Below are 23,701 nucleotides of genomic sequence, written 5' to 3' on the forward strand. Positions count from 1 at the left end.
GGGGGGGAGCGGGGCCCAGGCCCTCTCGCCCTTGCTGATGATGCATTTTTGCAGGGGGCGGGATCCGGTCAGCCAAGGGAGGGGAAGCTGCAGATGTCCTCGAGCACGGAGCCCCAAGGCGGGGAAGGGGGAGGCAGCAGGAGGCTGGCTTTGGGGAGCGTTCAGCCCCACTGTGGGACGGCTGATTTGAATAGCAACCAGATGGTGGTTCCACCATAAGCATTTATTCAGAGCCCCCCCCCGGGCTTTGTGGAGCAGGCCGGAGCCAGGCCAGCGTCTCCCCATTGTCCTGAGCCGAGCGGGGCACTGCAGCTTTTGGGCCTCCTGGTGCAGTTCTGCCTGGGGGGCCCCTGGTCCAGCAATGTCAGTAGCTCAGCATGGGCCCCCGGGTGCAGCTCTCCATGCCGCCAGCCTTCTAGGACTCAAACCTCTTCTTCAGCTCCGATACCTTGGGCAGGGCCGGGGGCTGGGAGGCTTGGTCCAGCTCCGGCCAGGATGAGCTGGGCAGGGTGGCCCCTGCCCCCAGCGGGGGGACCCCGCCCCTGATGTCAGTTTGCCTACAGGCCTTGGCCTGGAACAGAGCCACAGCTGACTGGACCCTAGGGGAGGAGGGGCTATCTGGTGGGAGGTGGGGCTCTGCCCCAGGGGCGGGGCTATCCTGTTTGGGGTGGGGCTCTACCTCAGGGGCGGGGCTATCCTGTTTGGGGCGTGGCTCTGCCTCAGGGGCGGGGCTATCCTGTTTGGGGCGGGTCTCTGCCTCAGGGGCGGGGCTATCCTGTTTGGGGAGGGGCTCTGCTCTGCACACCCCGTGCCCAGACTCTGGCCCTGTAGTGGCTGCTTCAGGGTGGCCTCCTGTCCCCACTTCTTCAGGGGGCCCCAGAGAGCCAGTGGTTGGTGTCAGCTCTGCCCCAGCCCCTCCGCCCCCCAGCTCCTCCTCCCCGAGCTGGAAGGGCTTGTGCCAGGGCACCCTGAGCGTTGCTACCCTCTCAGCTGCCTGGGGAGAGCCCTCCTCATCCTCATTGATCCCACGGTCCCACATCCCGCTGGCCGGGCGCGTGGCCTTGGCGGGCAGCAGCAAAGCATGCTGGGAGTCCCCAGCCTCCTCCTCGGCCAGGGAGGCCTCCTCCGAAGAGGGGGGGGCGAACTCCAGGGACGAGTCGTCCTCCTCGGCCAGCAGCCAGCACTCGTGGTCCCGGGCCTGGCGCCCGCTCAGGTTCTCCTCGCTGGGGTTCATGTGCCTCAGCTGGAAGGGACAAGGAGCCAGGGTTGGTGCAGCAAGGGGCAGGGAGAGAGACCGAGGCTGGAGAGGGAGGGGCTAGAGAAGAGGGGCGGAGTTAGGGGAGGGGCTAGGAGAGGAAAAGTGGGGGAGGCGGTGGACTCAAGCGGCAGGGTCAGAGAGGGATGGGGCAGAATCAGGAGGGAGAGGGGGGCCAAGAGAAAGACTTGGGTGGAGAGAGGTGGGGTGGCATGCAGATGCCCAGGGACGTGTCCATGGGGGAGGGGCAGCCCAGGGAGGTGCCCGCGGGGGAGTGGCAGCACAGGGCGGCGCGCGGGGCGACACAGGGAGGTGCACGGGGGGGCGGGGAGCTCACCCTGGTGTAGCAGCTGCCCTCCTCCAGGTTGCAGAAGTCCAGGCTGCGGGTCCCGTAGAGCAGCCCCCGTCCACTGGGCGCCGCCAGGCTCAGCGTCTCGAAGATCTCGCCCAGCAGGTCGATCTCGCCCGTCTCCAGGAAGCTCTTGTCCATCTCCCCCCCATCAGGGATGGCATCGGGGTCTGGGGGAGCCTTGTGGCCTTCTGCCGGGGCAGCCCTGAGAGACAGGGGGGAAGGGGGGGCTGGGCATTCATGTTACAGCCACGTGTGGAAACTGACATACAGAAAACATGGCAACAAGCTCGTGCACGAACGTGACATCACATGTGGCAACACGCATGTCAACCACCATGGGAACACAGCGTCACGTCACACTCTCAGCCTGTGCCAGTGCACATGGAAACGAATACGTGGAATAGGCATGTCAGCCGTCATGCGTGGCCCAAGTGCCAACACCCAGGCCCACCCACACACGCGACACACATGCTCATGTATTAAAGCTGGCCACCCATGCGGCTGTCTGCATCAAAAGCCCCACGGAAAGTGGCCGGCGTGAAGCTGACTGCACGTGCCAGCACGCGTGTAAACACGCATGCCCTGCAGCCCACACCCCAGGCCATCTCTCCGCTCCCCCCAATATCTGCACTCCTCCCCAGCCAGAGCCCGCCCCGCCCCCCCGTTACCTCTGGGCCTCCAGCTCCATCCCGCTGCAGCGTTTATTGGGTCGCAGGGGTCGGGACTGCAAGGAAACACGGGTCAAAGATCCCCCTGCTCACCCCTGGGCAGTGCAACACCACGCCCCTCCAGCATGAGGGGGTCGCTGGGGCCAGGACCTCCCTGCCCCCCAGGCCTTTCCCTGCCCACCGCTCCCTAATCTGTGCCAGCCTCCCCCCACGCTGGGCTAGGGTCGTTATCCAGGGCCACGGGTGAAGGAGGTGGGGTGGAAAGGGGAGGAAAGGCCCACAGCCAGGCAGAGCTCACCTTGCGCCCCCCCCCCCCAGATGCTACTCAGATGAGTAAGGGCTATCTGGGTGGGGTGGGGGGAGCGATTCACTTCCCAAACTACCTGTTACGGGTTCCAGATGTTTCACATCTGCATGAGGATTACCCGCATGCTGCCGTTATTCCCACCAGATGTTCCACATCTGGGGAGCTGGACTATTTGTGCATGTTACCCGTGCCGGAGGTTCCACATCCAGGTGAGGATTATCTGCATACCCCCATTATTCCCTCCAGATGTGTCACATCTGCATTAACTGCGTACCCTCTTTATTCCCTTCGAGATGTTCCACATCTGCATGAGGATTACCCGCATGCTGTTATTCCCACCAGATGTTGCACATCTGCACCGGGATCCACACCCCACCGTTATTTCCTTCCCGATGTTCCACATCTGCGGGAGGACCATCTGTGCGTCCCCACCCCCGTCCAGATGCCCCCCCTGGCCCCACCCCCTACAGAGGTTTCGCAGTCTCTGACCTTCCCGAAGTGCTGGGTGATGGGCAGCCGGCTTTGCAGGCACTCGGACTGGGTGCTCCGGGGCAGGATGGGGCCTGAGAGCTGGTCGCACTTCAGGGAGCCGCCTCGCTGCAGGGCTGAAGCCTGGCCCAAGTCCTGGAGGGGGGAAGGAGGGCCGGGCAGGAGGACGGTGAGCAGACTCCCAGGCAAGGCTCATAGACTTATAGACTTTAAGGTCAGAAGGGACCATTATGATCTTCTAGGCTGACCTCCTGCACAACGCAGGCCACAGAATCTCACCCACCCACTCCTGTAACAAATCCCTGAGCTATTGAAGTCCTCAACTTGTGATTTAAAGACTTCAAGGTGCAGAGAATCCTCCAGCAAGTGACCCGTGCCCCACGCTACAGAGGAAGGCGAAACCCCCCCAGGGCTGCTGCCAATCTGCCCTGGAGGAAAATTCCTTCCCGACCCCAAATATGGCCATCGGCTAAACCCTGAGCATGTGGGCAAGACTCACCAGCCAGACACCCAGGGAAGAATTCTCTGTAGTAACTCAGATCCCACCCCATCTAACATCCCATCACAGGCCATTGGGCATACTTACCGCTAATAGTCAAAGATCAATTAATTGCCAAAATTAGGCTATCCCATCATACCATCCCCTCCATAAACTTATCAAGCTTAGTCTTGAAGCCAGATATGTCTTTTGCCCCCACTGCTCCCTTTGGGAGGCTGTTCCAGAACTTCACTCCTCTGATGGTTAGAAACCTTCGTCTAATTTAGAGTCTAAACTTCCTGATGGCCAGTTTATATCCACTTGTTCTTGTGTCCACATTGGTACTGAGGTTAAATAATTCCTCTCCCTCCCTGGTATTTATCCCTCTGATGTATTTATATAGAGCAATCATATCTCCCCTCAGCCTGCTTTTGGTTACGCTAAACAAGCCGAACTCTTTGAGTTTCCTTTCATAAGACAGGTTTTCCATTCCTCGGATCATCCTAGTAGCTCTTCTCTGTACCTGTTTGAATCCAGTTTGAATTCATCCTTCTTAAACATGGCAGACCAGAACTGCACACAATATTCCAGATGAGGTCTCACCAGTGCCTGGTATAACGGTACTAACACCTCCTTATCTCTACTGGAAAGACCTCACCTGATGCATTCCAAGACCGCATTAGCTTTTTTCACAGCCGCTTCCCCCATCTGATCTAGAGGGCGCTGCCCTAGAGGAGCTCGGTCTCAGTGGCCAACAAGGGGGGGCTGGTCTGGGGGTGACATGGAGGCCCAGCCCACTGGCAACTGGGTGGCAGTAAATGCCCCCACATGGCGAGGTGCTCTTGGCCACGGCTGACATGGGAGATGGGGCGGGATTCGAACCTGTGGCTTTGGAGCTCCAAACCCCAGTGCTATTAATAGGGGCTTCATGACATTTCAATCGGCCAGCTAGCCCGGCAGGTGAGGGCAAAGGTCACTGGGGTGGGGGCACATCTGGAGCTCAATGCATCTTGGGGGGGGGGGGGGCATCACCCTAACCCTGTGGGACGAGGGCAGGAAGTAGACGGGCTACGCGAGGCCCCCATCCCAGCACTTCCCCGATCATCTCCGGAGCCTCAGCCCAAGGGAGTCCCGCTGCCAGGAGTTGCTGGCTCTAACCCCCTTGGACCAAGAGGTCTTCTTCTGCAGATCCTCAAGGGGGATCTCCAAGCAGAGCGTCATGGAGACTCCAGGTAGAATCTGCCCTGGCAGAAGACTAGAAAGTTTCTTTGGCCAGCTTAGGATCTCTTATTACCGCTGATCCGAACCCTTAGCCCCCCTGTTGTCTCCTAACCCTTTCTCATCTACTACCTCAGACCTGAACCCCATTCACAATCTACTACCCTTAACCCTCCTTATGACCTGCCACTCCTAGCTCCTGCCCCATCCAATCCCCCAGGAAGCAGCTGATCAGAGTGGAGCTAGGGGGAGGGGGAATTTCCTCAGCAAGGGGGAATCCCTGGCTCCGAGTTGGGGGTTGGGGGTGGGGAGGCTGGGCAGGATCCCCCAGCCCAAAGAGGATTGTTGCAGTAGGAATCTTACCCTGTACCTCAAGCGACTTCGCATCTCCTTCAGCCTGTCTCGGGCATGGCTCTTGGCCTAGAGGAGAGAAGAAAGAGGGGTGACCAGGCAGGAGGCCATTCCTGGCTCTTTATGGTGTTATACAACTGTCCACTCAGAGATCCTGGCACAGACACACGACTGCGTCCCCCTGGGAACTCCCCGCACAGACACACGACTGCATCCCCCTGCGATACCCCAGCCCCGGGAATCCCCCGCACCGAGCCACGACTGCATCCCCCTGCGATACCTCTGCCCCCGGGAACTCCCCCCCACACGGATAAGATCCCCCTGCTATCAGAGCCCAGTGAACGGGGAAGACCGTGTAGCCAGTTGGTGACCTTACGTATTTGTACATGTTCTTGACGGCTGGGTTTGTCTTGCTCTTCACAGTGTGGATCAGGGCCCCTCCGCCTTTCTGGCAAGACAAAGCACAGAGACATTGCTTTGGAGCGACCCCTGTAGGCCCCTGGTGCCTCCTGCAGTCCTTAGCTTTGTCTTTCCCCCTGACACAAGTAACCTGACCTTCCTGCCACTAGAGCCTGTGGGTGACTACAGTTGCGGCAGGAGTCACCAGGTGGCGCTGTCGCACACAATCTTTCTCTTAGCAGCGTTCAAGACACGCCACATTGTTGCTAGTTTTGCAATGGTGTTTTCTCCGGTGGGAGCTGTTGCAAGCAGTTGGGGGCTGCTCTCTTCCACAGTCCTGCTAACTAGAATCAGCTGGAGGCCGGTGCTGTGACATGTGGTCTCAGCAGGCGAGCAAACGGTCCGTCATGGGCAGACGCACACTGCGCATGGCAGTTAATTTGGGGGCCGTGCTAAGGCCCGGGGAGCAGGAGCTGGGACAGCAGTTGGACAGTTTGTTCCATCTTGATCTCTGACTGGCATCGATTCTTGAGGCAGTGTTGCACCCTGGGCAGGGAGTTTTGCAATGGGCTGGGATTCCTGAACGAGGGGATCGGCCTGCGTGCAGCTGGTGACACCTCTGTTCCAAGACTGGTGCACAGAGTGTAAATAAACTAGTTGCAAATATGCCCAGACGCCATATCACTGATTTCTCCTCCAACTGGAAGCTGGCATGTCAGGTGTTCGGCATCTGCTACCTCTCAAGAGAGAGGCAACCGTAGAACATAATATTGTCAGTGCATGTAAGCCACTGATGGCCCCTAAGGAGAAAGGAAGAACTTAGGGCTTGACCTTCTGTCACGGAGTTGGGGGAGACACCCCCGGCTTCCTGCGATTCACAGCCAGGCAGTAAAACAGAAGGTTTATTAGATGACAGGAACACAGTCCAAGACAGGTCTTGCAGGTACAGACAACAGGAGCCCCTCAGTCAGGTCCATCTTGGGGGGCCAGGGGAGGCCAGGAGGTCTGTCTGGCCTCCCCTCCATTTTCCCAGCTAGCCCCAAACTGAAACTCTCCAGCCCCTCGTCTCCCTTTGTCTCTTTCCCAGGCCAGGAGGTCACCTGATCTCTTTGTTCTTCAACACCTTTAGTTGGCACCTTTGCAGGGGAGGGACCCATTAGTTGCCAGGAGACAGGGTGTCGGCCATTCTCTGTACAGACACCATCACACTGGCCCCCTAGGGCTCTGCAACAATCACACACCCCTAGACACTCGAGAAATGCATAGGGGAAACTGAGGCACCCACCCAGCACTCAGGGAAAACATTAAGAACATTTCCACTTCGTCACATCTCTATCCCACTTCGTCACCGCTTCTCAATCCACTATGGACACTCCAATGACTTCTGTGGAACCGCTCCTGAGTTAACACTAATGAGATCAGAATCAAACTACTAATTGGGAGGTGGTGTATCAGGAAGCACGTGTAAGTTACACACCCCGGGGAGTTAATTTACACAGCGTGCAGTAAATTAAAGTAGGGAAGCAGCTACTCTCGTTCACCTCTTCTGTGACTTATTCACCTGCTCTTTTCCAGCCCGCAGGGTCGCGGGGGTTCGATCTTGGCCCCTCTCTTGTCAATGGGTCCGTCCTTTCATGGTGTAAAATGCATCAGTTGAACCTCAAATCTAATTCCCCCTGACATCAATTGCAAAATTCCCCTTGATTTCCAGGGGGGTCTGGATTTGGGCCCAGTTTGACCCATTTACTGACAGGGAACTTAACATGTTGCCTCGGAATAATTTGGCCCTTTGCCGCTAGCCGGCGAACGAGAAGCTGCAGGTAATACTTAATGCAGCTAGGTTGGCATCATCACCATTTTACAGAGGGGGCAAACTGAGGCACAGAAAGGGGCAGTGACTCCCCCAGGTTATATTGCAAGTTAGTGGCAGGGTTGAATAGAACCCAGGTGTCCGGGCTCCCACTCCCCTCCCAGAGTTGGGAATGGAACTCAGGAGCACTAAATCCCAGCCCCTCTGCTCTAGCCACTACACCCCACTCCCCTCCCAGAGCTGGGGATAGAACCCAGGAGTCCTGGGTCTCAGTCCTGCACTCACACCACTTCACAAGCCTCTCCAGTGGAGCGCACAAGCTGCTACCAGGTCTCGCTACCCGGTACATGGATCAAGCAGACAGCTCCATACCTTGAGGCTCTCCACCCACAGCTGGTACGACCTCAGGTTACCTGCACGGGGACACGAAAAGGACAGATGTAAATTCCCAGGCCATTAGTGACTCAGGGCCCTAGGTGGGGTCCTTCTCCCCCTCCCCGCCCGCCCCCGAGCCTGACCCCCGCCCTGGTGAGGAGGTGAATATTGCCAGGCCGGCCCTACCATCACTGCCAACTCCCGGTGAATTATGGGGGAACCCTGGGTGGCATCACCGTTAAAGGGTCACATCTGTGGGTGTAACCCACACACCTCCTGGGTGTGGTGTTCTGTCCCATCTAGTGGCACCGAGACCACTTAGAGAGAGAAAATGAGTCTGCTACAGCCTTAGCTAACAGCCAATGGGCTTTTAGCTCACGCGGTAGAGCAGGGGTTCTCAAACTGGGGGTCGGGACCCCTCAGGGGGTCATGAGTTTATTACATGGGGAGGGGGTTGTGAGCTGTCAATGTCCAACCTCCTGGGGGAGGTGCGGTCAGTGGCTGCACCCTCCTTACCCGCCGCCAACCCGCTGTTGGTGATTTCCTGCTCAAACACATCCGAAAAGCCCACGCCGGCGTTCAGCTTCTCCAGGCGCTCGTCGATGAACTGAAAAGTGGGTGGCGCGGGGGAGACGCGGGTGCAAGGGGAGTCGGGGAGAGCGCACAGAGCACATGGAGAAGGGGGAACCATTAGAGGGGAGCATGTGGGGCAGATGGAGAGGGGGGAACCATTAGAAAGGAGCAAGGGGGCCAGATGGAGGGGAGAACCATTAGAGGAGAGCACATGGCAGGGACAGTGGGGGGACCATTAGAGAGGAGTACGGGGCAGATGGAGAAGGTGGAACCATTAGAGGGGAGCACGGGGGCAGATGGAGAAGGGGAACCATTAGAGAGAGCACACGGCAGGGGCAGATGGGGGAATGATTGGAGGGGAGCATGAGGGGCAGATGGAGAAGGGGGAACCATTAGAGAGGAGCATGGGGGGGCAGATGGAGAGGGGGGGACCATTAGAGGGGACATTACAGGGAGAGCACATGATACAGTGGGAGCATACATTATTATGGGGGCCATGGGGGGAGAGAGCGGCCATTCGTTAATGGCTTTTTGGTGATGTGACACCTTAAAGCCCTAGAAAATATGACCTGGGATGGGGTGGCCCAGCCAACCCCCCATCCCAGGCCCACTCCGCCCCCCAAACTCTCCTAGATTTACCCCTCACCCCTCCAGGAGAGAGGTCACACACATGGGGAGGGGGCTGGTCATTCCCACTGGACAGGGGCTGCCAATGTACCTGGGGGTCTCAGGTCCAGGCCTCAGAATTCCTGGCCCCCCACCCCCAGGCCGAGGCTCCCCCCTTTACCTGTTTGAAGAACTGCAGGTGCACGGCATTGTGCAGGAACTCCCGCATGGTGCTGGACTTGTGGTTGAGGAAGGACTCTTGGCAGAACGAGATGGGCTGGCCCTGGGGGAGGAGGGCACAAAGAGGGTGAATGGGAGGGGGGAGGTTGGGGCCCAGCTCAGAGACACCGGCTCTGTGCCCCGCTCGGGGGGGGGGGGAGGGAGGTCTGGAGTGGGGCCCCAGATCGGGAAAGCCAGGTTGCTCTAGGCACCGGGGATTGGCGGCTAGCCCAAAGCACCTAAGGGCAATGACCATGGGGTAGTTACTGGGCCAGCCAGGCGCTCCAACTGCCCTGGATGGTTCCTCAGCGTTTCTGGAGAACTCAACCCCCCCACCCCCACCCCCAGGGCAGCTGCTTTGCAACATAAAATCCTTGGGGGTCACTCAGGGCTAGCGCCTCCCCCTGCACAGAGAAACCCACAGCGGCCACTGGATTTCCAGGGAATCCTCCCCGGGAGGGAGGCATTAGAGGAACACAGAGTGGGGAGGGTTTGGGGGTTTCCCCTACCGATCCTGGGGATCCCTGAGCAAGGAAACCCCCCAGCGGGGAGAAGACAGACACTTAGAAGGATGATTGCTCTATGCTACTCTGCCGGCCTCCCCGCCCATGGCAGCACGGCTGCTTACGGGTGTGCAGACACTCGCATGGTGGGGCCTGGAAAAAAGGGGGAACGCATGGGCTGCCATACAGAGAAGGGGGAACCCTTGGAGGGGAACACATGGGGCACGGACCATCTTCTTGTTCGGTGTCTGGTACAATGGGGTCCTGCCCTTGGCTGGAATTTCCTGGTGCTACCGTGATACACCCAATAAATAATATACAGCAACTAGCACAACGGGGTCCTGGTCCAAGATTGGGGTTCCCGAATACCAATAATAAATGTCTAGCCACAAGGGGGAGACATTGAGCCCCGGACTCTATCCTATCTTACGCTTCACGCTCTACCGCCCTGTGAGCTGCCCTCAATGGGTGGGGAGGGAAGCCAGCCTCACCGGGGTGCAAAGCAGCGCGTCGCGGTAGCCACCGAAGAGCAGTGCCTGGGCTCGGAGGAAGGCTCGGGCCACCCCGTCACCAGTGGTGGCCGACTGCTTCTTCAGTTGGAGCTTCAGCAGAGACACCTGGGAGAAGAGGGACCCACATGAGCGAGGTTGGGGAGGGGCAGCTGTGTGATCCAGGCCCTAGACCCTAGGGGGCTTTGGGGTACACTCAGGCCGAGATGGACCCCTGGATTAGATGGGAGAGTCCATGAGAGCGGGGAGGTAGGGAGATCCCCCAACGTCCGGCAGATCACGCTCCTCCCATCTCCTGGGGTCCCTCTGGAAAGGGACGGAAGGATCTGTCCATGGGATCTCCAGAGATCACATTGCCACTAGAGAAGGAAGTCGACTTCCATCTCTGGCTGGGGAACCTCCTTCCTCACGCAGCCAAAGGGCGTCATCTGCACTGGGGCTGAGATCTCCGGGCTGCCAAGCCACGAGATGCTGGGGGGAGTGGAGAGACCCCCCAATACCCAGGGTGTTAGGAGGGGGCATAGAACAGGAGAGAAGGGGGCTCTGGGGAGATCCAGGCCACAGGCTGACAGCTTTGGATACAGCCCAGCGTGGGGCCTGCCAAGGATCATGGAGGTTGAATGTGGGGGTTCCCTTCAGGGCGGGAGCAGGGGGAGGGTTTCACCCAGCTGTTTGTGCTGGAGACAGGGGACAGCAGCAGGGGATGGGTGGGGACTGACCACGTCGCTCGGGAGATTCTCCAGGTCCTGGAAGGGCGACTCCAGCGTGTTGGTGTCGATGTTGAGGATCACCACGTCCTCCAGGGCCTTGTCCCGCACCCTCTGCCAGGAGAGGACACATCCAGAGGGGAAGGGGCTGGAGCTGGAGCCGGCCTCGGCGCTCAGCACCTCCCAACCAGGCAGCCAGGCTCGCCGTCCACCGGCAACCTCACAGGCCACCAGGACGGCCCTTCCCCCAGGGAAACCCACTCCGGCAGGCAACCCACAAGGGGCACCCGGCTTCGCTCCAGCTCCGGGACCCCCAGCCGCTCCTTGCAGATGGCAGCTTTGACACCAGATCCAAATTAAACATCCAGGGGATCGGACCCACCCCCTGTGCAAAGGCTGAGTAAATCCCCCCCAGGAAGCTGTGGGACCCCTTTCTCCACACAAGCCCGCCCCCCCTCCCCCAGTCCCCGATCTCCTCCTGGGAACGGATGGAGCCCCCCCCTGCATCCTGGGGGTTCGCCTGCATTCAGGCCTCCCGCAGCCCCAGCTTGCACTGGGACACCCCCCTTCCCAGCCTGCAGTGCAGGCTGCCCTCCCCAGGGGGCGCTGGGGCGGGGCAGGACTCACCTCCATGAGGCTGGAGTGGACACCGATGAGGTAGGGCATAGGGGCGCTGCGGGAAGGGAGGGAGGCTGATGAGGCGCAGACAAATGAAGCATAAACTGCCCAGCCCCGGTAGCACCTTTGCCTCAAAGCAGAGACTATAGGGATCAATGCACGAGATCAGCCCCCCAAAACTCGCTCCCTATAGCACAGTGCCCCCAAGCGCCACCCCGGAACACTGGGGCCGGCACAGACCATGAGGGGCTCTCCCTACAGAGCCCCCACCCCGCTCCCTGCAGCACAGCGCCCCCTAGTGCCAGTCTAGGGTACTGGGGCCAGCACTGACCGCCAGGGGAGAGCGCCCCCTACAGAGTCCCCACTCTGCTCCCTGCAGCACAGTGCCCCCTAGTGCCAGTCTAGGGTACTGGAGCCAGCACTGACCGCCAGGGGAGAGCGCCCCCTACAGAGTCCCCACTCTGCTCCCTGCAGCACAGCGCCCCCTAGTGCCAGTCTGGGGTACTGGGGCCAACACTGACCATGAGGGGAGAGCGCCCCCTACAGAGTCCCCACTCTGCTCCCTGCAGCACAGCGCCCCCTAGTGCCAGTCTGGGGTACTGAGGCCAACACTGACCATGAGGGGAGAGCGCCCCCTACAGAGCCCCCACCCTGCTCCCTGCAGCACAGCGCCCCCTAGTGCCAGTCTAGGGCACTAGAGCCAGCACTGACCGCCAGGGGAGAGCGCCCCCTACAGAGTCCCCACTCTGCTCCCTGCAGCACAGCGCCCCCTAGTGCCAGTCTGGGGTACTGGGGCCAACACTGACCATGAGGGGAGAGCGCCCCCTACAGAGTCCCCACTCTGCTCCCTGCAGCACAGCGCCCCCTAGTGCCAGTCTGGGGTACTGGGGCCAGCACTGACCATGAGGGGAGAGCGCCCCCTACAGAGCCCCCACCCCGCTCCCTGCAGCACAGCGCCCTCTAGTGCCAGTCAGGGGTACTGGGGCCAACACTGATCATGAGGGGAGAGCGCCCCCTACAGAGCCCCCACCCTGCTCCCTGCAGCACAGCGCCCCCTAGTGCCAGTCTGGGGTACCGGGGCCAGCACTGACCACAAGGGGAGAGCGCCCCCTCCCACCTCCCTGAAGCCTGCTGGTGGTCCCCCCTCCAAGAGCCGACCTGGCCCGCTCCTGCTCAGCCCACCAGAGGCTGCCCGTGCCCTTACCAGCAGTAGTCGAGCAGGTGCGGGGGCAGCGTGGGGATGTAGATGTGCTGCCAGCACATGGGGTAGAGCATGGCGGAGGAGGCCTGGACGCAGGCCGTGAGCTGGGGACAGACACAGACACAGCCTTAGACTCTGCTCCAGCGGGGGGAGAGGGGGCACCGAGCCGGGGGGGGAACGGAGAGATCTGGGGAGGCAGGAGCCTGAAGAGATGCCCCGTGTTGGTGGCTGGGGCGGGGGGGGGTCACAAGTCCTGGCCCTGGGCCATAGCGGGCTGTGTGCGTGGGCCAGGGCACCTCCCCCTGACCAACACCCCCAGGGCCCCTGCCAAGGCATGTCCCCGCACCCCCACTGCATGCATGTGCCAGGGCACATCCCTGCGACCCCCCNGCTCTTCCCCGGCTACCCCTTCATCCCATCTCCCCCTCTGTCCTTCCCGCCGCAGTGCACTCCCCCCTTCAACACAATGCGTGCCCCTCCCCCTCCTGCAGTGCCGTGTGCTCTCCCCTCCCCCACTCTGCAGTGTGCTGCGCTTCCCCCTCCCCCCTCTGCAGCGCAGTGAGCACCCGCTCCCCCTCCTGCAGCGCAGTGCACTCTCCAGCTCCTGCAGTGTAGTGTGCTCTGCCACTCCCCTCATTCTGCAGTGAAGTGCACTCTCCCGCTCCTGCAGTGCTGTGTGCTCTCCCCTCCCCCACTCTGCAGTGTACTGCACTTTCCTCCCCGCCCTGCAGTGCACTGAGCACCTGCTCCCCCTCCTGCAGCGCAGTGCACTCTCCCGCTCCTGCAGTGTAGTGTGCTCTGCCACTCCCCCCATTCTGCAGTGCAGTGCACTCGCCCCTTCCTGCAGCGCAGTGCGGTCTTCCACTCCCGCCATTCTGCAGTGCAGTGAGCTCTCCCCCTCCTGCAGTGCACTGCGCTTTCCCCCTCCTGTCTCTGCAGTGAAGTGAGCACCCACTCCCCCTCCTGCAGTGCAGTGAGCTCTCCCCCTCCTGCAGTGTAGTGTGCTCTCCCCACTCTGCAGCACACTGTGCTCTCCCCCTTGGCCCCCTGCCCAGCCCATCCTGCCGCGCAGCGTAGTGCACCCCCTCCTCTCCCTGCACTGCTCACATTCAGTCTCCCTGCAGTGTTCTCCCCCCAACCCCACTCAGTACTAGGGCACCTCCTCATTCCACTGCCTCTGCTCTTCGCACCCCTGAATCAGCCCCCAAACCCGCCCATCCCGGGACGGGGTGCAGGGACTTACGCTCTCCGGGATGGTAGGCAGGCTGCCGAGGTCCGGGGCAATGAAGTAGGAGGGCTGTAATGGAGAAGGGGGGTGGCGTTAGCACGGCCCCCGCCACCGGGGGGGCCGTGCTGCCGAGTTAGTGCTGTTCACCCAAGCCACACAGGGTTAATCATCGTTAAGCTCGTAATTAGTTGGCGGCTGAGTTTGCTCCCCTGGTTAGAGAGGGGAGAAGATTCAGGGGTCCTCTTCTTCCAGGTGCACAATTTGCCCCTCCTCCCCAGGTGCCACCAGTTAGGGGTGATCATACCGCCCGGCGGGGGGGGACCATGCACTGTCAGGGATCGCTCGGTTAGTCGGCACACTCCGGCTGGTTACAATCGGGCGGAGTTTTCCGACTCACCGACTCGGTCCCGCCCGCCGGATCCCGGCTCCGGTCTCTGTGTCGGCCATTCAGAAAGCTGCCGGTGCTTATTCTCAGTTTGTTCAACTTCTGGTCCTTGCGGGACAACGAGGGGATAAAAATATAGAGACGCGCGTGCGCATCACCGGCAGGACAACCGTGCACCTTAGCGTGATGAGCGGGCTTGGTTGGTGGGGTCCGGAGGATTAAGAGATTTTAATGCCAAAATGCCATAAAACTTCCCCCAAATAATTCCCAGATCAGACCTTTTAGAAAAACAACCAGTAAGAACAGGAGCCATGGTCCATCTAGCCAAGTATCCTGTCTCCGACAGTGGCCAGAGATTCGGGGGGGTGTTTTTTTTTTTTTTTTTATGGAGAAATACACCCCTGTAGTCCCCTCCTGATTTCTGGGAGTCAGATTTAGGGTCACCCCAAGCATGGGGTTACATAGAATATCAGGGTTAGAAGGGACCTCAGGAGGTCATCTAGTCTAACCCACTGCTCAAAGCAGGGCCAATCCCCAGACAGATTTTTGCCCCCAATCCCTAAGTGGCCCCCTCAAGGATTGAACTCACAACCCTAAGTTTAGCAGGCCAAGGCATAAATCACTAAGCTATCCCTCCCATCCCTGACCTTGGCTAATAGTCATTGATGGACCTATCCTCCATGAACTTCTCTAGTTCTTTTTGAAACCCAGTTATGCTTGTGGTCACCACAACAGCCCAAGGCAGTGAGTTCCACTGGTTAATTGTGCATTGCCTGGAAAAAATACTTCCTCTTGCTTGGACTAAATCTGCTGCCTGTTCATTTCATCGCGTGACCGCCGGTTTTTGTATTGTGGGAAAAGCTAAATATCAGTTCTCCATTCACTTGTTTCCACACATGTACGCCTTATTTCCAGGCTGAACTGGGCTAGCCTCAACTCGCGGGCACTGGGTCTTGTTAGCCCTTTCGCCCCTAGATTGAAGAACCATGATTTTTCAATGGAAAATTGGGTTTTCGACTAAATGGATTCCCCGCTCCCCCCCTAGAAAGCATCTGCTTCCCCTGGAAAGTGTCGCTACCTTGTCAAAATACCCCAAACTGAAATATTTTGGTCCCAAATCAAAATATGTCAACTCAAAATGGCACCTTGGTGTCTCATGGGAGTTGTAGTTTGGGTATCTCGTGCTACCGTTCTCCACTGTAGGAAGGACTCTATGGTTTGACTATATCTCCCAGGATGCACCACAGCCAGGGACTCCTAGGTCACACCCCTGCCCTTCACTAGGAGGGGAGAAGGTGGTGCATCCTGGGAGATGTAGTCCAACCAGGGAGCTGGCCCATAGAGAATGGGTGCATGAGGCACTTGAACTACAACTCCCACGAGGCCCCTCAGCACTAGTTTGAATTGAAATATTTTGGTTTTCGGCCAAAAAGTCGAATATTTTCGGCAGAAAACGTTAGAGGAAAAGCTAAAAAGTTTCGATTGGTAAAATTTTGCTAAGTGGGGGCGGGAAATCAGCAACTTACTTTCCAAGTAGCTGCAAGTTTTACCCTGCTCCAAAGCTTAGCCAAACAGAAGGTGGGAATCCCAGAATCTGGGTGTTCAATTCCCACCTCTCCAGAGTTTGGCATGGGCCAGATCTCAGCCCCCCAGTCCATATTCTCCCCCAGGGGATCTGGTTCAAAATCACCATCCTCCCTGTAGGTGCCTCTCTCTTCACAGCTCATCTCAGCTCCGCCTCAGTACCACAGACGTAGGGCCCTCCCAAATTCACAGCCGTGAAAAATGCGTCACGGACCATGAAATCTGGTCTCCCCCAAGAAATCTGGCTATTGTAGGGGGGGTCGCGGTATTGCCACCCTTGCTTCTGCGCTGCCTTCAGAGCTGGGTGCGCCCCACCATCAGCAGCACAGAATTGAGGGGGAAGGGCTGGTCTACAAGTGGGTGACCATCCAGGGCATCATGATTGGGGATGGAGGGGCACTATACCCCCCCACACACACACACACAGAGCCAGTCCAAGGTCCCTTTAACCCTTGAGCATTGGCCCGGAGCCAGGGAGGGCCAGGGTTGGGGGTACTCCAGGTGGGGGCTCCTACCGTGCACTAGTCTCCAGTTACTAGTCCTGGCCTGGCTGGGGAAGGACCAGACTTCCTCTTCCCCTGCATGGATCACTCCCGGGGCCAGCTCAGATCCACCTATGAGATCTCCTCCCCTGCCCCTAACTGTAGGAAGCTCCGCGGCTGCCCCCAGCAGCAGCTCAGAAGTGAGGGTGGCCACCCCCTACAATAGCCTTGCGACCCCCACCACCACCACTTCTGGGTCGGGACCCACACGGTTTTAACCCCACGAAATTTCAGATTTACATATCGGAAACCGTGACAGTGACGATTTTTTTAATCCTGCGACTGTGAAATTTACCAAAATGGATCATGAATTTGGTAGCGCCCTATACAGATGGATCATGGACCGGGAGGGAAGGCAGCGCCCCTAGTGAGAGAGACTGAGCTGATACTTACAAATTCTAGGTTCACGGGGCTGTTCAGCTGGGGCACCGGGTGGCAATAGAGGGCGGAGAGGAGCTCGGTCAGTTCATTCAACTGATGGGGAGAGAGGAAAGATTAAACGGATCTGTCCAAATGGAGCTGGGGTCGAGGGAGTGACAAGATGATCAGGACGTAGCGAGACTGGGGGGGTGGAGGCAGCCACCGAAAAGGACCCACGAGTCCTAGGCTCACCTGCTCCTTGGCTAAATGGTCGGCAATGTTGTTGAGGATCTTGTAGAAAACTTCAAACCACGGCAGGTAACTAAAAAAAGGAGAAGCCAGGGGGCCGTTTATTCTCTGTGTTATGGTAGCCACTAGGCGACCCATCCTGCCGGGCGCTGAACAGACCCCAAGTGAGAGAGAGTCTGTGCCCCAAAGAGCTCAGGGTCTGAAGAGACAAAGGAAGGGCCGTTCCCCCTGAGGTACAGAGCGATGAAGTGACGGAGATGCAGCTGCTTCTGGGGTGGGGTGCGAGGGCTGTTTATACAGGGATCCTTTGCTCAGTGCTGAGATGCGGCCGCCTCTGGGGTGGGGCCTGGGGGCTGTTTATACAGGGATCCTTCGCCCGGTGCTGTGTGAAGAAGAACCCTAAATCCAGGGTTCCACTGGAATAGAAGCAATTGACGGAGCAGGAATTTGGGGGCTGATACATTGGCCGGGATCGTAGTTTTATATCTGCTCTGAAACACGCAGCCTGGCGCCCCCTAGTGCGCCTAACACTAACGGGGAGGGGAGAGCGCCCCCTGGCGGAGCCCCCACCCCACGCCCAGACACACGGCGCGGTACCTGAGGATGCAGAGGCAGGTCCGGAAGCCCCCGGCCAGGCGGCAGAACCCGAAGCGCTGGTTCCCCTCCAGGTCGGTCAGGGCGAAGGTGAAGTTCTGCACCACAGAGCTCTCCTTTACCCTGCGGGGGCAAGGGGGGCACCCGGTGGGACCGACGGGAGAGGAGGAAGCTAATGGCTGACCCCAGCTCCCTGCCATCCGGCCTGGGCCGAAGCATAGAGTCATAGAGTCATAGAATATCAGGGTTGGAAGGAACCTCAGGAGATCATCTAGTCCAACCACCTGCTCAGAGCAGGACCAGTGCATCGGGCATTGGTGACAGGAACTTTCCCAGGACAACACCCAGAGCGGGGGGGGGCGGCGTTGGGAGCCAGGACTCCTGGGTTCTCTCCCCAGCTCTGGGAGGGGAGTGGGGGTCTAGTGGTTCGAATCCCACTGCTCGGCCCAACCATGGTGCATTGGGCTCACTGGGCCCAATCCTGCCAGGTGCTCAGCACCTTCCTCTCCCTTTCATTCTCCTCCCGAGGGCGAGAGGGGGGGAGGCTGGCCCCCAGCCCTCACTGCTTCCTGCATTAGATACCGCCCAGGGACGCCTATGACCTGACCCCTGGCTACATTCCCCCGAGAGCCATGAGCCACTGGCCACAGCCAGATTGGACAGGGGCAATTGGGCCTCGTGGGATGGCTTTCAGCTGGGACCATGCCTTATTTATTGGACGGAGGAGACCCCAGGACAGATCTCACCCCCCGTGCACACGCACAAACCGACGTGCATCCGCGCAGCCGCGTACCTCTCTATGTCGAAGGGGAAGCAGAATTTGGGCAGCATCTGGATGGATTCCTGGAGAAGGCAAGGTGAAAATTACACATACCCCCCTGAGTGCAGAGATCACAGAGACCCAGCACACCAGGGTGGGGGTGAAGGTCAGATGGTCTTTATTTCCTGTCTGCTCTTTGCCCCCACCTGCAGGGAAAATCCCCTAGGGCCAAAAAGCCCCATCAAACACCCCAGCCCTTGCAACAGACGAGAATCCAGGACTGAGCTGCGAGGAATTTAAGGGGGATTCTTTTGACCCAGGCTACTGGACGCAGACAGCCCCTGCGGTTCTTGCTGGTTTAATCCGCAGACAGGCCCATGATCTGGGATGGCAGGGCTACATGGGCCCGTGGGTCTGAGCAAGGGGGCAGGGAGGGGGAGAGAGCAGGCTATGATCTCTGGGCAGGGGGGATCCTGGGTTAGATGGACATTGGGCAGATTAAGCCCAGATCCATGGCTCCGGGCCCACACACCAGCCTGACCCCAACGCACGGTGGGGGTGAGCAGCTGATGCTCAACTGGCCTCCACTGGCACAGGGGAAACATGGCGCTTGGCAGAGGGGCGCAGAAGCGAGGCACAGACCTGGTCATCGAACTCCTCTGGGAACTGCCTCAGCACCTGGGGGTCTGTGGGGAAAGCAGAGATAGAACCACAATGACACCCCTTCCCCCCAGGCCCCCAAGCCCCTGCCAACGCTCCCTGAGCCCCACAACCTCCTTCACCAGTGGGGAGTAGGGAGAGGAAGTGACTTGTCCAAAGACAGTGGCAGAGCCAGGAATAGAACCAGGGAGTCCTGGCTCCCCAGCTCTAACCACTAGACCCCACTCCCCTCTCAGAGCCAGGACTAAACCCCAGGAGTCCTGGCTCTCAGCTCCCCCTGAACCCCCAACCATTTCATAAAGGCCACCAATCAGCACCACCAGATGGTAATGACTTTAGGATACTACTAGAGTGGCCTGGATTTGAACTTGTAACCCAGAGGGGAAATGCCCCGTCTCCCTGCCAGTCTCCCTGCCCAGGGAACAGAGCAGAGCTGGCACCCCCTAGAGGAGAGCAGCTCATCCCGCCCCCGCACCCAACCAGTCCCACCAGCTAAGAGCGGGGAAAGGTCCCGTATGCCATTCCCCAATCTCCTGGAGCCAACCAGGCCTCCAGAATCAGCACCCTGGAGAAGAAAGGCCCTGTATCTAGTGCGGCAGGGAGGCAAGATACCAGGCTGGGGGGCCCATGGGTCTGACTGGGGTAACAGGGGGGCGGGATATCAGGCTAGGTGGGTCCATGGGTCTGACTGGGGTATCAGGGGGGTGGGAAACCAGGCTGGATGGGCCCATGGGTCTGACTGGGGTACCAGGGGGGCGGGATACCAGGCTGGATGGGCCCATGGGTCTGACTGGGGTACCAGGGGGGCGGGATACCAGGCTGGATGGGCCTATGGGTCTGACTGGGGTACCAGGGGGGCGGGATACCAGGCTGGGTGGGCCCACTGCTCGGAGCTGTTTGGGCCATGGGGGTAGGACACTGGAGGGGACTCAGGCTGGGAGCGGCCGCCCCAGCAGCTGGGGGTCTGTTTGGTTGTGAAGATCCAAGGAGGTGCGCGATGCACACAGGTCCCTGGGGGAGCCGTGGGCTCGGGGGACGTCGGTCTCTGCACCTGGATTCTTTAGTGGACCATCCCCCACCCCCAGAGCAGCCTCCCACTGGGACAGCTCCGCCCCCGCCCGCCCCCACAGCTAGCGCTCAGGACCGTGGGTTCCCACTACCCCCATGCAGGGCAGGATGCCCCCCCACCCATCGGCCGCTCCGCACCAGACACGCTAGCTGCCTCCACCTCCCGCCTCGCCACTTCCTGCGGCTGCTGAGAGCGGCCCAGACAGAAGGGCCCTTCGGCTCTGCGTGGGGGTGGGGGGCGCACCTCTGAACCCCAGCCTTGCCCTGGCCGTGGAGCCGGCTCCCTCCCCCCCGCAGGAGGATGGGGAAGGGGTTTCTGATTTCCCAGGACCTCACAGGAACCCCCACTGTGAGCCGGGCTGTAATGCCTGACAGGCGGTTTATACAGCAATTCTTCACCCAGTGCCAAGATGCAACCACCTCTGGGGTACCGTGTGGCAGCTGTTTACGTAGGGATCCCTTGCCTGGTGCTGAGATGCAGCCACCTCCGGGTGGGGAGGGTGCGGGGGCTGTTTATACAAGGATCTCTCACCCGGCGCTGAGATGCAGCTGCCTCTGGGGTGGGACACAGGGGGCTGTTTACACAGGGATCCTTCGCCCGGCGCTGAGGGGCAGCCATTTCTGGGGTAGGATGCAAGGGCTGTTGAACAGCCAGCGATAGCAGTTTAGGACAGGAAGTGAATAGCAGTTTCCAGGGCAAGAAAACTGCAGGAGGATTTAGGGAGGCAGAACAGAATAATCTACAGACAGGATGTGGGATACACACCTCAGCTCTTGCACCCACAACACACACACACACACAGTGCTAGGGAAACTATCAACTCTATCACCACGCTGGGGCAGCGGGGCCCACAGGGACTGCAAGGGGAGGGCGCCCCCTACTGAGCCCCCCAACCCAATTCCTGCAGCATCCTGCCCCCAAGCACCATGCTGGGGTATTGGGGTCATAGTGACTCCAAGGGACGTACGCCCCCCCCCGCCACCACTGTTCCCCTGCCACCCAGCAGCACCCCCAGGACTCTCATTCTATCATGGGCTTTGCTGGACTCTGCTTGGCTCGGAGGAAATCCCAACCCGAGGTCAGACATCTGGAGGCTCTTCGTGTCTCCCCTGAACTGCAGATGCCAAGTCCATCCCAAATGCTGTCCTTCGTGAAGACAACCCCCCATAAACGCCATGGGACGGCCCTTATTTCCAGGGGTCTTTAGGCTCACAGAGCAATGGCAGAGACACGCAGCCACAACTGCTCTAACCACTAGACCCCACTCCTAGGAAAGAACCCAGGAGTCCTGACTCTCAGTCCCCTCCCCTGCTCCCACTTAGACAGCTACACTCCAGAACCCTCCCAGAGCTAGAAATCCCCCGGAGTCCTGACTCCCACAGCCACCCTCTGCTCTAACCATTAGACATCACGCCCCTCCTGGAGTTGGAAATAGAACCCAGGAGTCCTGGCTCTGAACACCACCCCGTTCAATTCCCCTCCCAGAGCTGGGGATAGAGCCCAGGAATTTTGACTCCCAGCCCCCCTGCTCTAACCATGAGCCCCTGGGGATAGAACCCAGGAGTCCTGACTGCCAGACCAGAGATCCACTTTTAGCCCCAGGGAAGTTAGGCTGGATTTGAACCAACAACCTGAAGTTAAGACTCCGGTGTCCATTTGCCTCAGCCCTTCCCTTTGCATCCCACCCCCATGAACACAGATAAATCGCACACAACCCGCCCGCCCCGGTGCTGGCCTCTGGGCTCAGGGACTTACCGTCATCTGCAGATGTGGGGCAGGCTGCCTCGAAGAACAAATCAAATGTCTTCTGGGGATTTTCCCTGGTGGGGGGAGAAGAAAGGAACCTATAGCCACTGGCCAGGCTAATGACTGAGAACGGACACAGCTCAGTGCACAGACGGCTGTCACAGGACCGTGCCGATTTGCTCAGCAAGTTTAGGCCTGTATGCACTGTATGCACTGAGGCGCTGGGGGGAAAACCCTTTCAGGAAGGGCCCAATTTAGGCTGCTCAGACTTCTTGTCTCCTGGGGGGACACACACACGACTTTTAATGCACAGGCCAGGCACAGCTGGGGGTTGGGCACCTCTTAGGAGGACCTGGCTAAGGACCCCGGCGACGGATCCAGACTCCACATGGAATGGGAACCCCTCATATGGGGATAAGGCACATTACTGAGAGCTGGGACCCCTGGCTTCTAGGCCCAGCTCTGGGAGGGGAGTTGGGTGTAGTGGTGGTGGGAGGGGTTGGGATTCTGGACTCTTGTGTTCTAATTCACTCCTGCTCTGCCCCAACTGCCAGAGTGACTTGGGAAAGTCACTCCCTTTCTCCGTGCCTCAGTTTCCCCCCCGTAAGAGGGGGCCGTTAACGCTGACCCGCCTCTCTGAGGTTAGGCTGAATTCATCCGTAAGCAGGATGAATCTTTGGCTAGAAGATGCCAAAGGACAGCAATAGGATTAGCCGACACAGCTCCACCAGTGGGCTAAAAAACCACCCCTGAGGCGCCCCATAATCCTGCCTAGAGGATGGAGAAGAACTCCCCTCCCAACTGCGGACGCCCCCCACCCCTGGCTCCCGCAGTCCTGCCCAGGAGAACCCTGGGCTGCTCACCTGCCTGGCTAGCTCAAACCTGGGCACGGATGCCCGGCTGCTGAACAGTGCTGGAAAGAGATGGACCCCAAAGCTGGCACAGCCCAGCCTACAGCGGGGCCAGCACCCTGCCAACCTAGGGATCCCTGACCCTGCCACCCCTTTGCAGCGGTGTCCACCCGCCCGAGCCTCCAACCCACCGAAGGGAGAAATCTTCCATCCCCTCAGTCTCACTCCCTTCGTGGGGGCCTGAGGCATTGAACCCAGCGAAGACCGGGTGTCTTAAAGGGTCCCGTCTGCCCCCCTCGGTGTCCGCTCAGGATCAAAGGTCAATTTCACTTTCTCCACTGATCAGGTAACGATCCAGCAGGTGAGAGGCTGTGGGGGGGGCTCCTCTGAGGGGCTGAAAATCCCTTCCGCTAAAGCCCAGGCCCCGCGTGAGGTCAGCGCCCAGAGAAAATCAAAGGGGGTCTTACTTTATCCGCGAGCCCATGATTGTTACTGCTCATTCCCCGTCACGGTCTCATCCCAGGCTGGCTGCCTCCCACGGGGGTGGTGCCCGCGGCACCTCTGGAGGGTAGATTTCAAGGCCGGGTTGGGTATTAAAAAAAAAAACAAGAAAAAACCTCTCTCTCCTTTTTTTTTTTTTTACGGTGCATCTACAAAAATATGAAAAAATCGCTCTCTTGTTGCTTCAGAGTTTCCTGTGTGGCTTTTCGTTAGAGGAAGTCTGAGCGCCGTGACACCCAATGGGGGCCCGGCAGGCTGGGGCGGCTGGGGGGAGGGTGCGTTGTGTCGCCTGATGGGGAGGCAGGGAGGTCCGGGTTTGCCCTCGTTGTAGGAGGGGTCTCTGATACGTCGCCCTGCTCTCCGAAGGCCCGGCCGCAGATCGCAGCAGATCCCATGTGCTGAGCAGGCCGGGGCATTGCAGGGGGCACTCGCCACCGCTCTAGTCAATGCTGGCACTAGGGGGCGCTGTGCTCCTGGGAGTGTGGTGGGGAACTCAGTGGAGGGCTGTCTCCTCTGGCAGTCAGCGCAGACCCC

At 59.4% G+C, this 23,701-nt stretch overlaps 1 protein-coding gene across 1 annotated transcript; it reads right to left on the reverse strand.

The window, feature by feature from the left end:
* Positions 1–22: 22 nt before the first annotated feature.
* Positions 23–23,378, reverse strand: DENND1C (DENN domain containing 1C). Its single transcript, XM_034792831.1, has 22 exons — positions 23,134–23,378; positions 21,825–21,889; positions 18,983–19,026; positions 18,374–18,423; positions 17,584–17,703; positions 16,990–17,059; positions 16,771–16,851; positions 14,264–14,359; positions 13,882–13,935; positions 12,642–12,742; positions 11,447–11,492; positions 10,832–10,933; positions 10,095–10,220; positions 9,063–9,164; positions 8,219–8,309; positions 7,700–7,740; positions 5,495–5,566; positions 5,131–5,187; positions 3,072–3,206; positions 2,276–2,331; positions 1,593–1,809; positions 23–1,243 (listed from the first exon to the last, which is right to left on the reverse strand). The coding sequence occupies exons 1-22, from the start codon at positions 23,148–23,150 to the stop codon at positions 416–418; spliced, it is 2,571 nt and encodes an 856-aa protein (XP_034648722.1). The 5' UTR covers positions 23,151–23,378; the 3' UTR covers positions 23–415.
* Positions 23,379–23,701: the final 323 nt, after the last annotated feature.

This window comes from Trachemys scripta, chromosome 16 (assembly GCF_013100865.1).
Source record: "Trachemys scripta elegans isolate TJP31775 chromosome 16, CAS_Tse_1.0, whole genome shotgun sequence".
In the NCBI taxonomy this organism is placed as follows: Eukaryota; Metazoa; Chordata; order Testudines; family Emydidae; genus Trachemys; species Trachemys scripta.

Coding starts and splice junctions, on each gene's coding strand:
- DENND1C (XM_034792831.1), bottom strand. Junction 19,027..21,824: donor CCCCACATCTGCAGATGACG/GTAAGTCCCTGA, acceptor CTTTCCCCACAG/ACCCCCAGGTGCTGAGGCAG. Junction 9,165..10,094: donor ACGCGCTGCTTTGCACCCCG/GTGAGGCTGGCT, acceptor CTCCTCCCCCAG/GGCCAGCCCATCTCGTTCTG.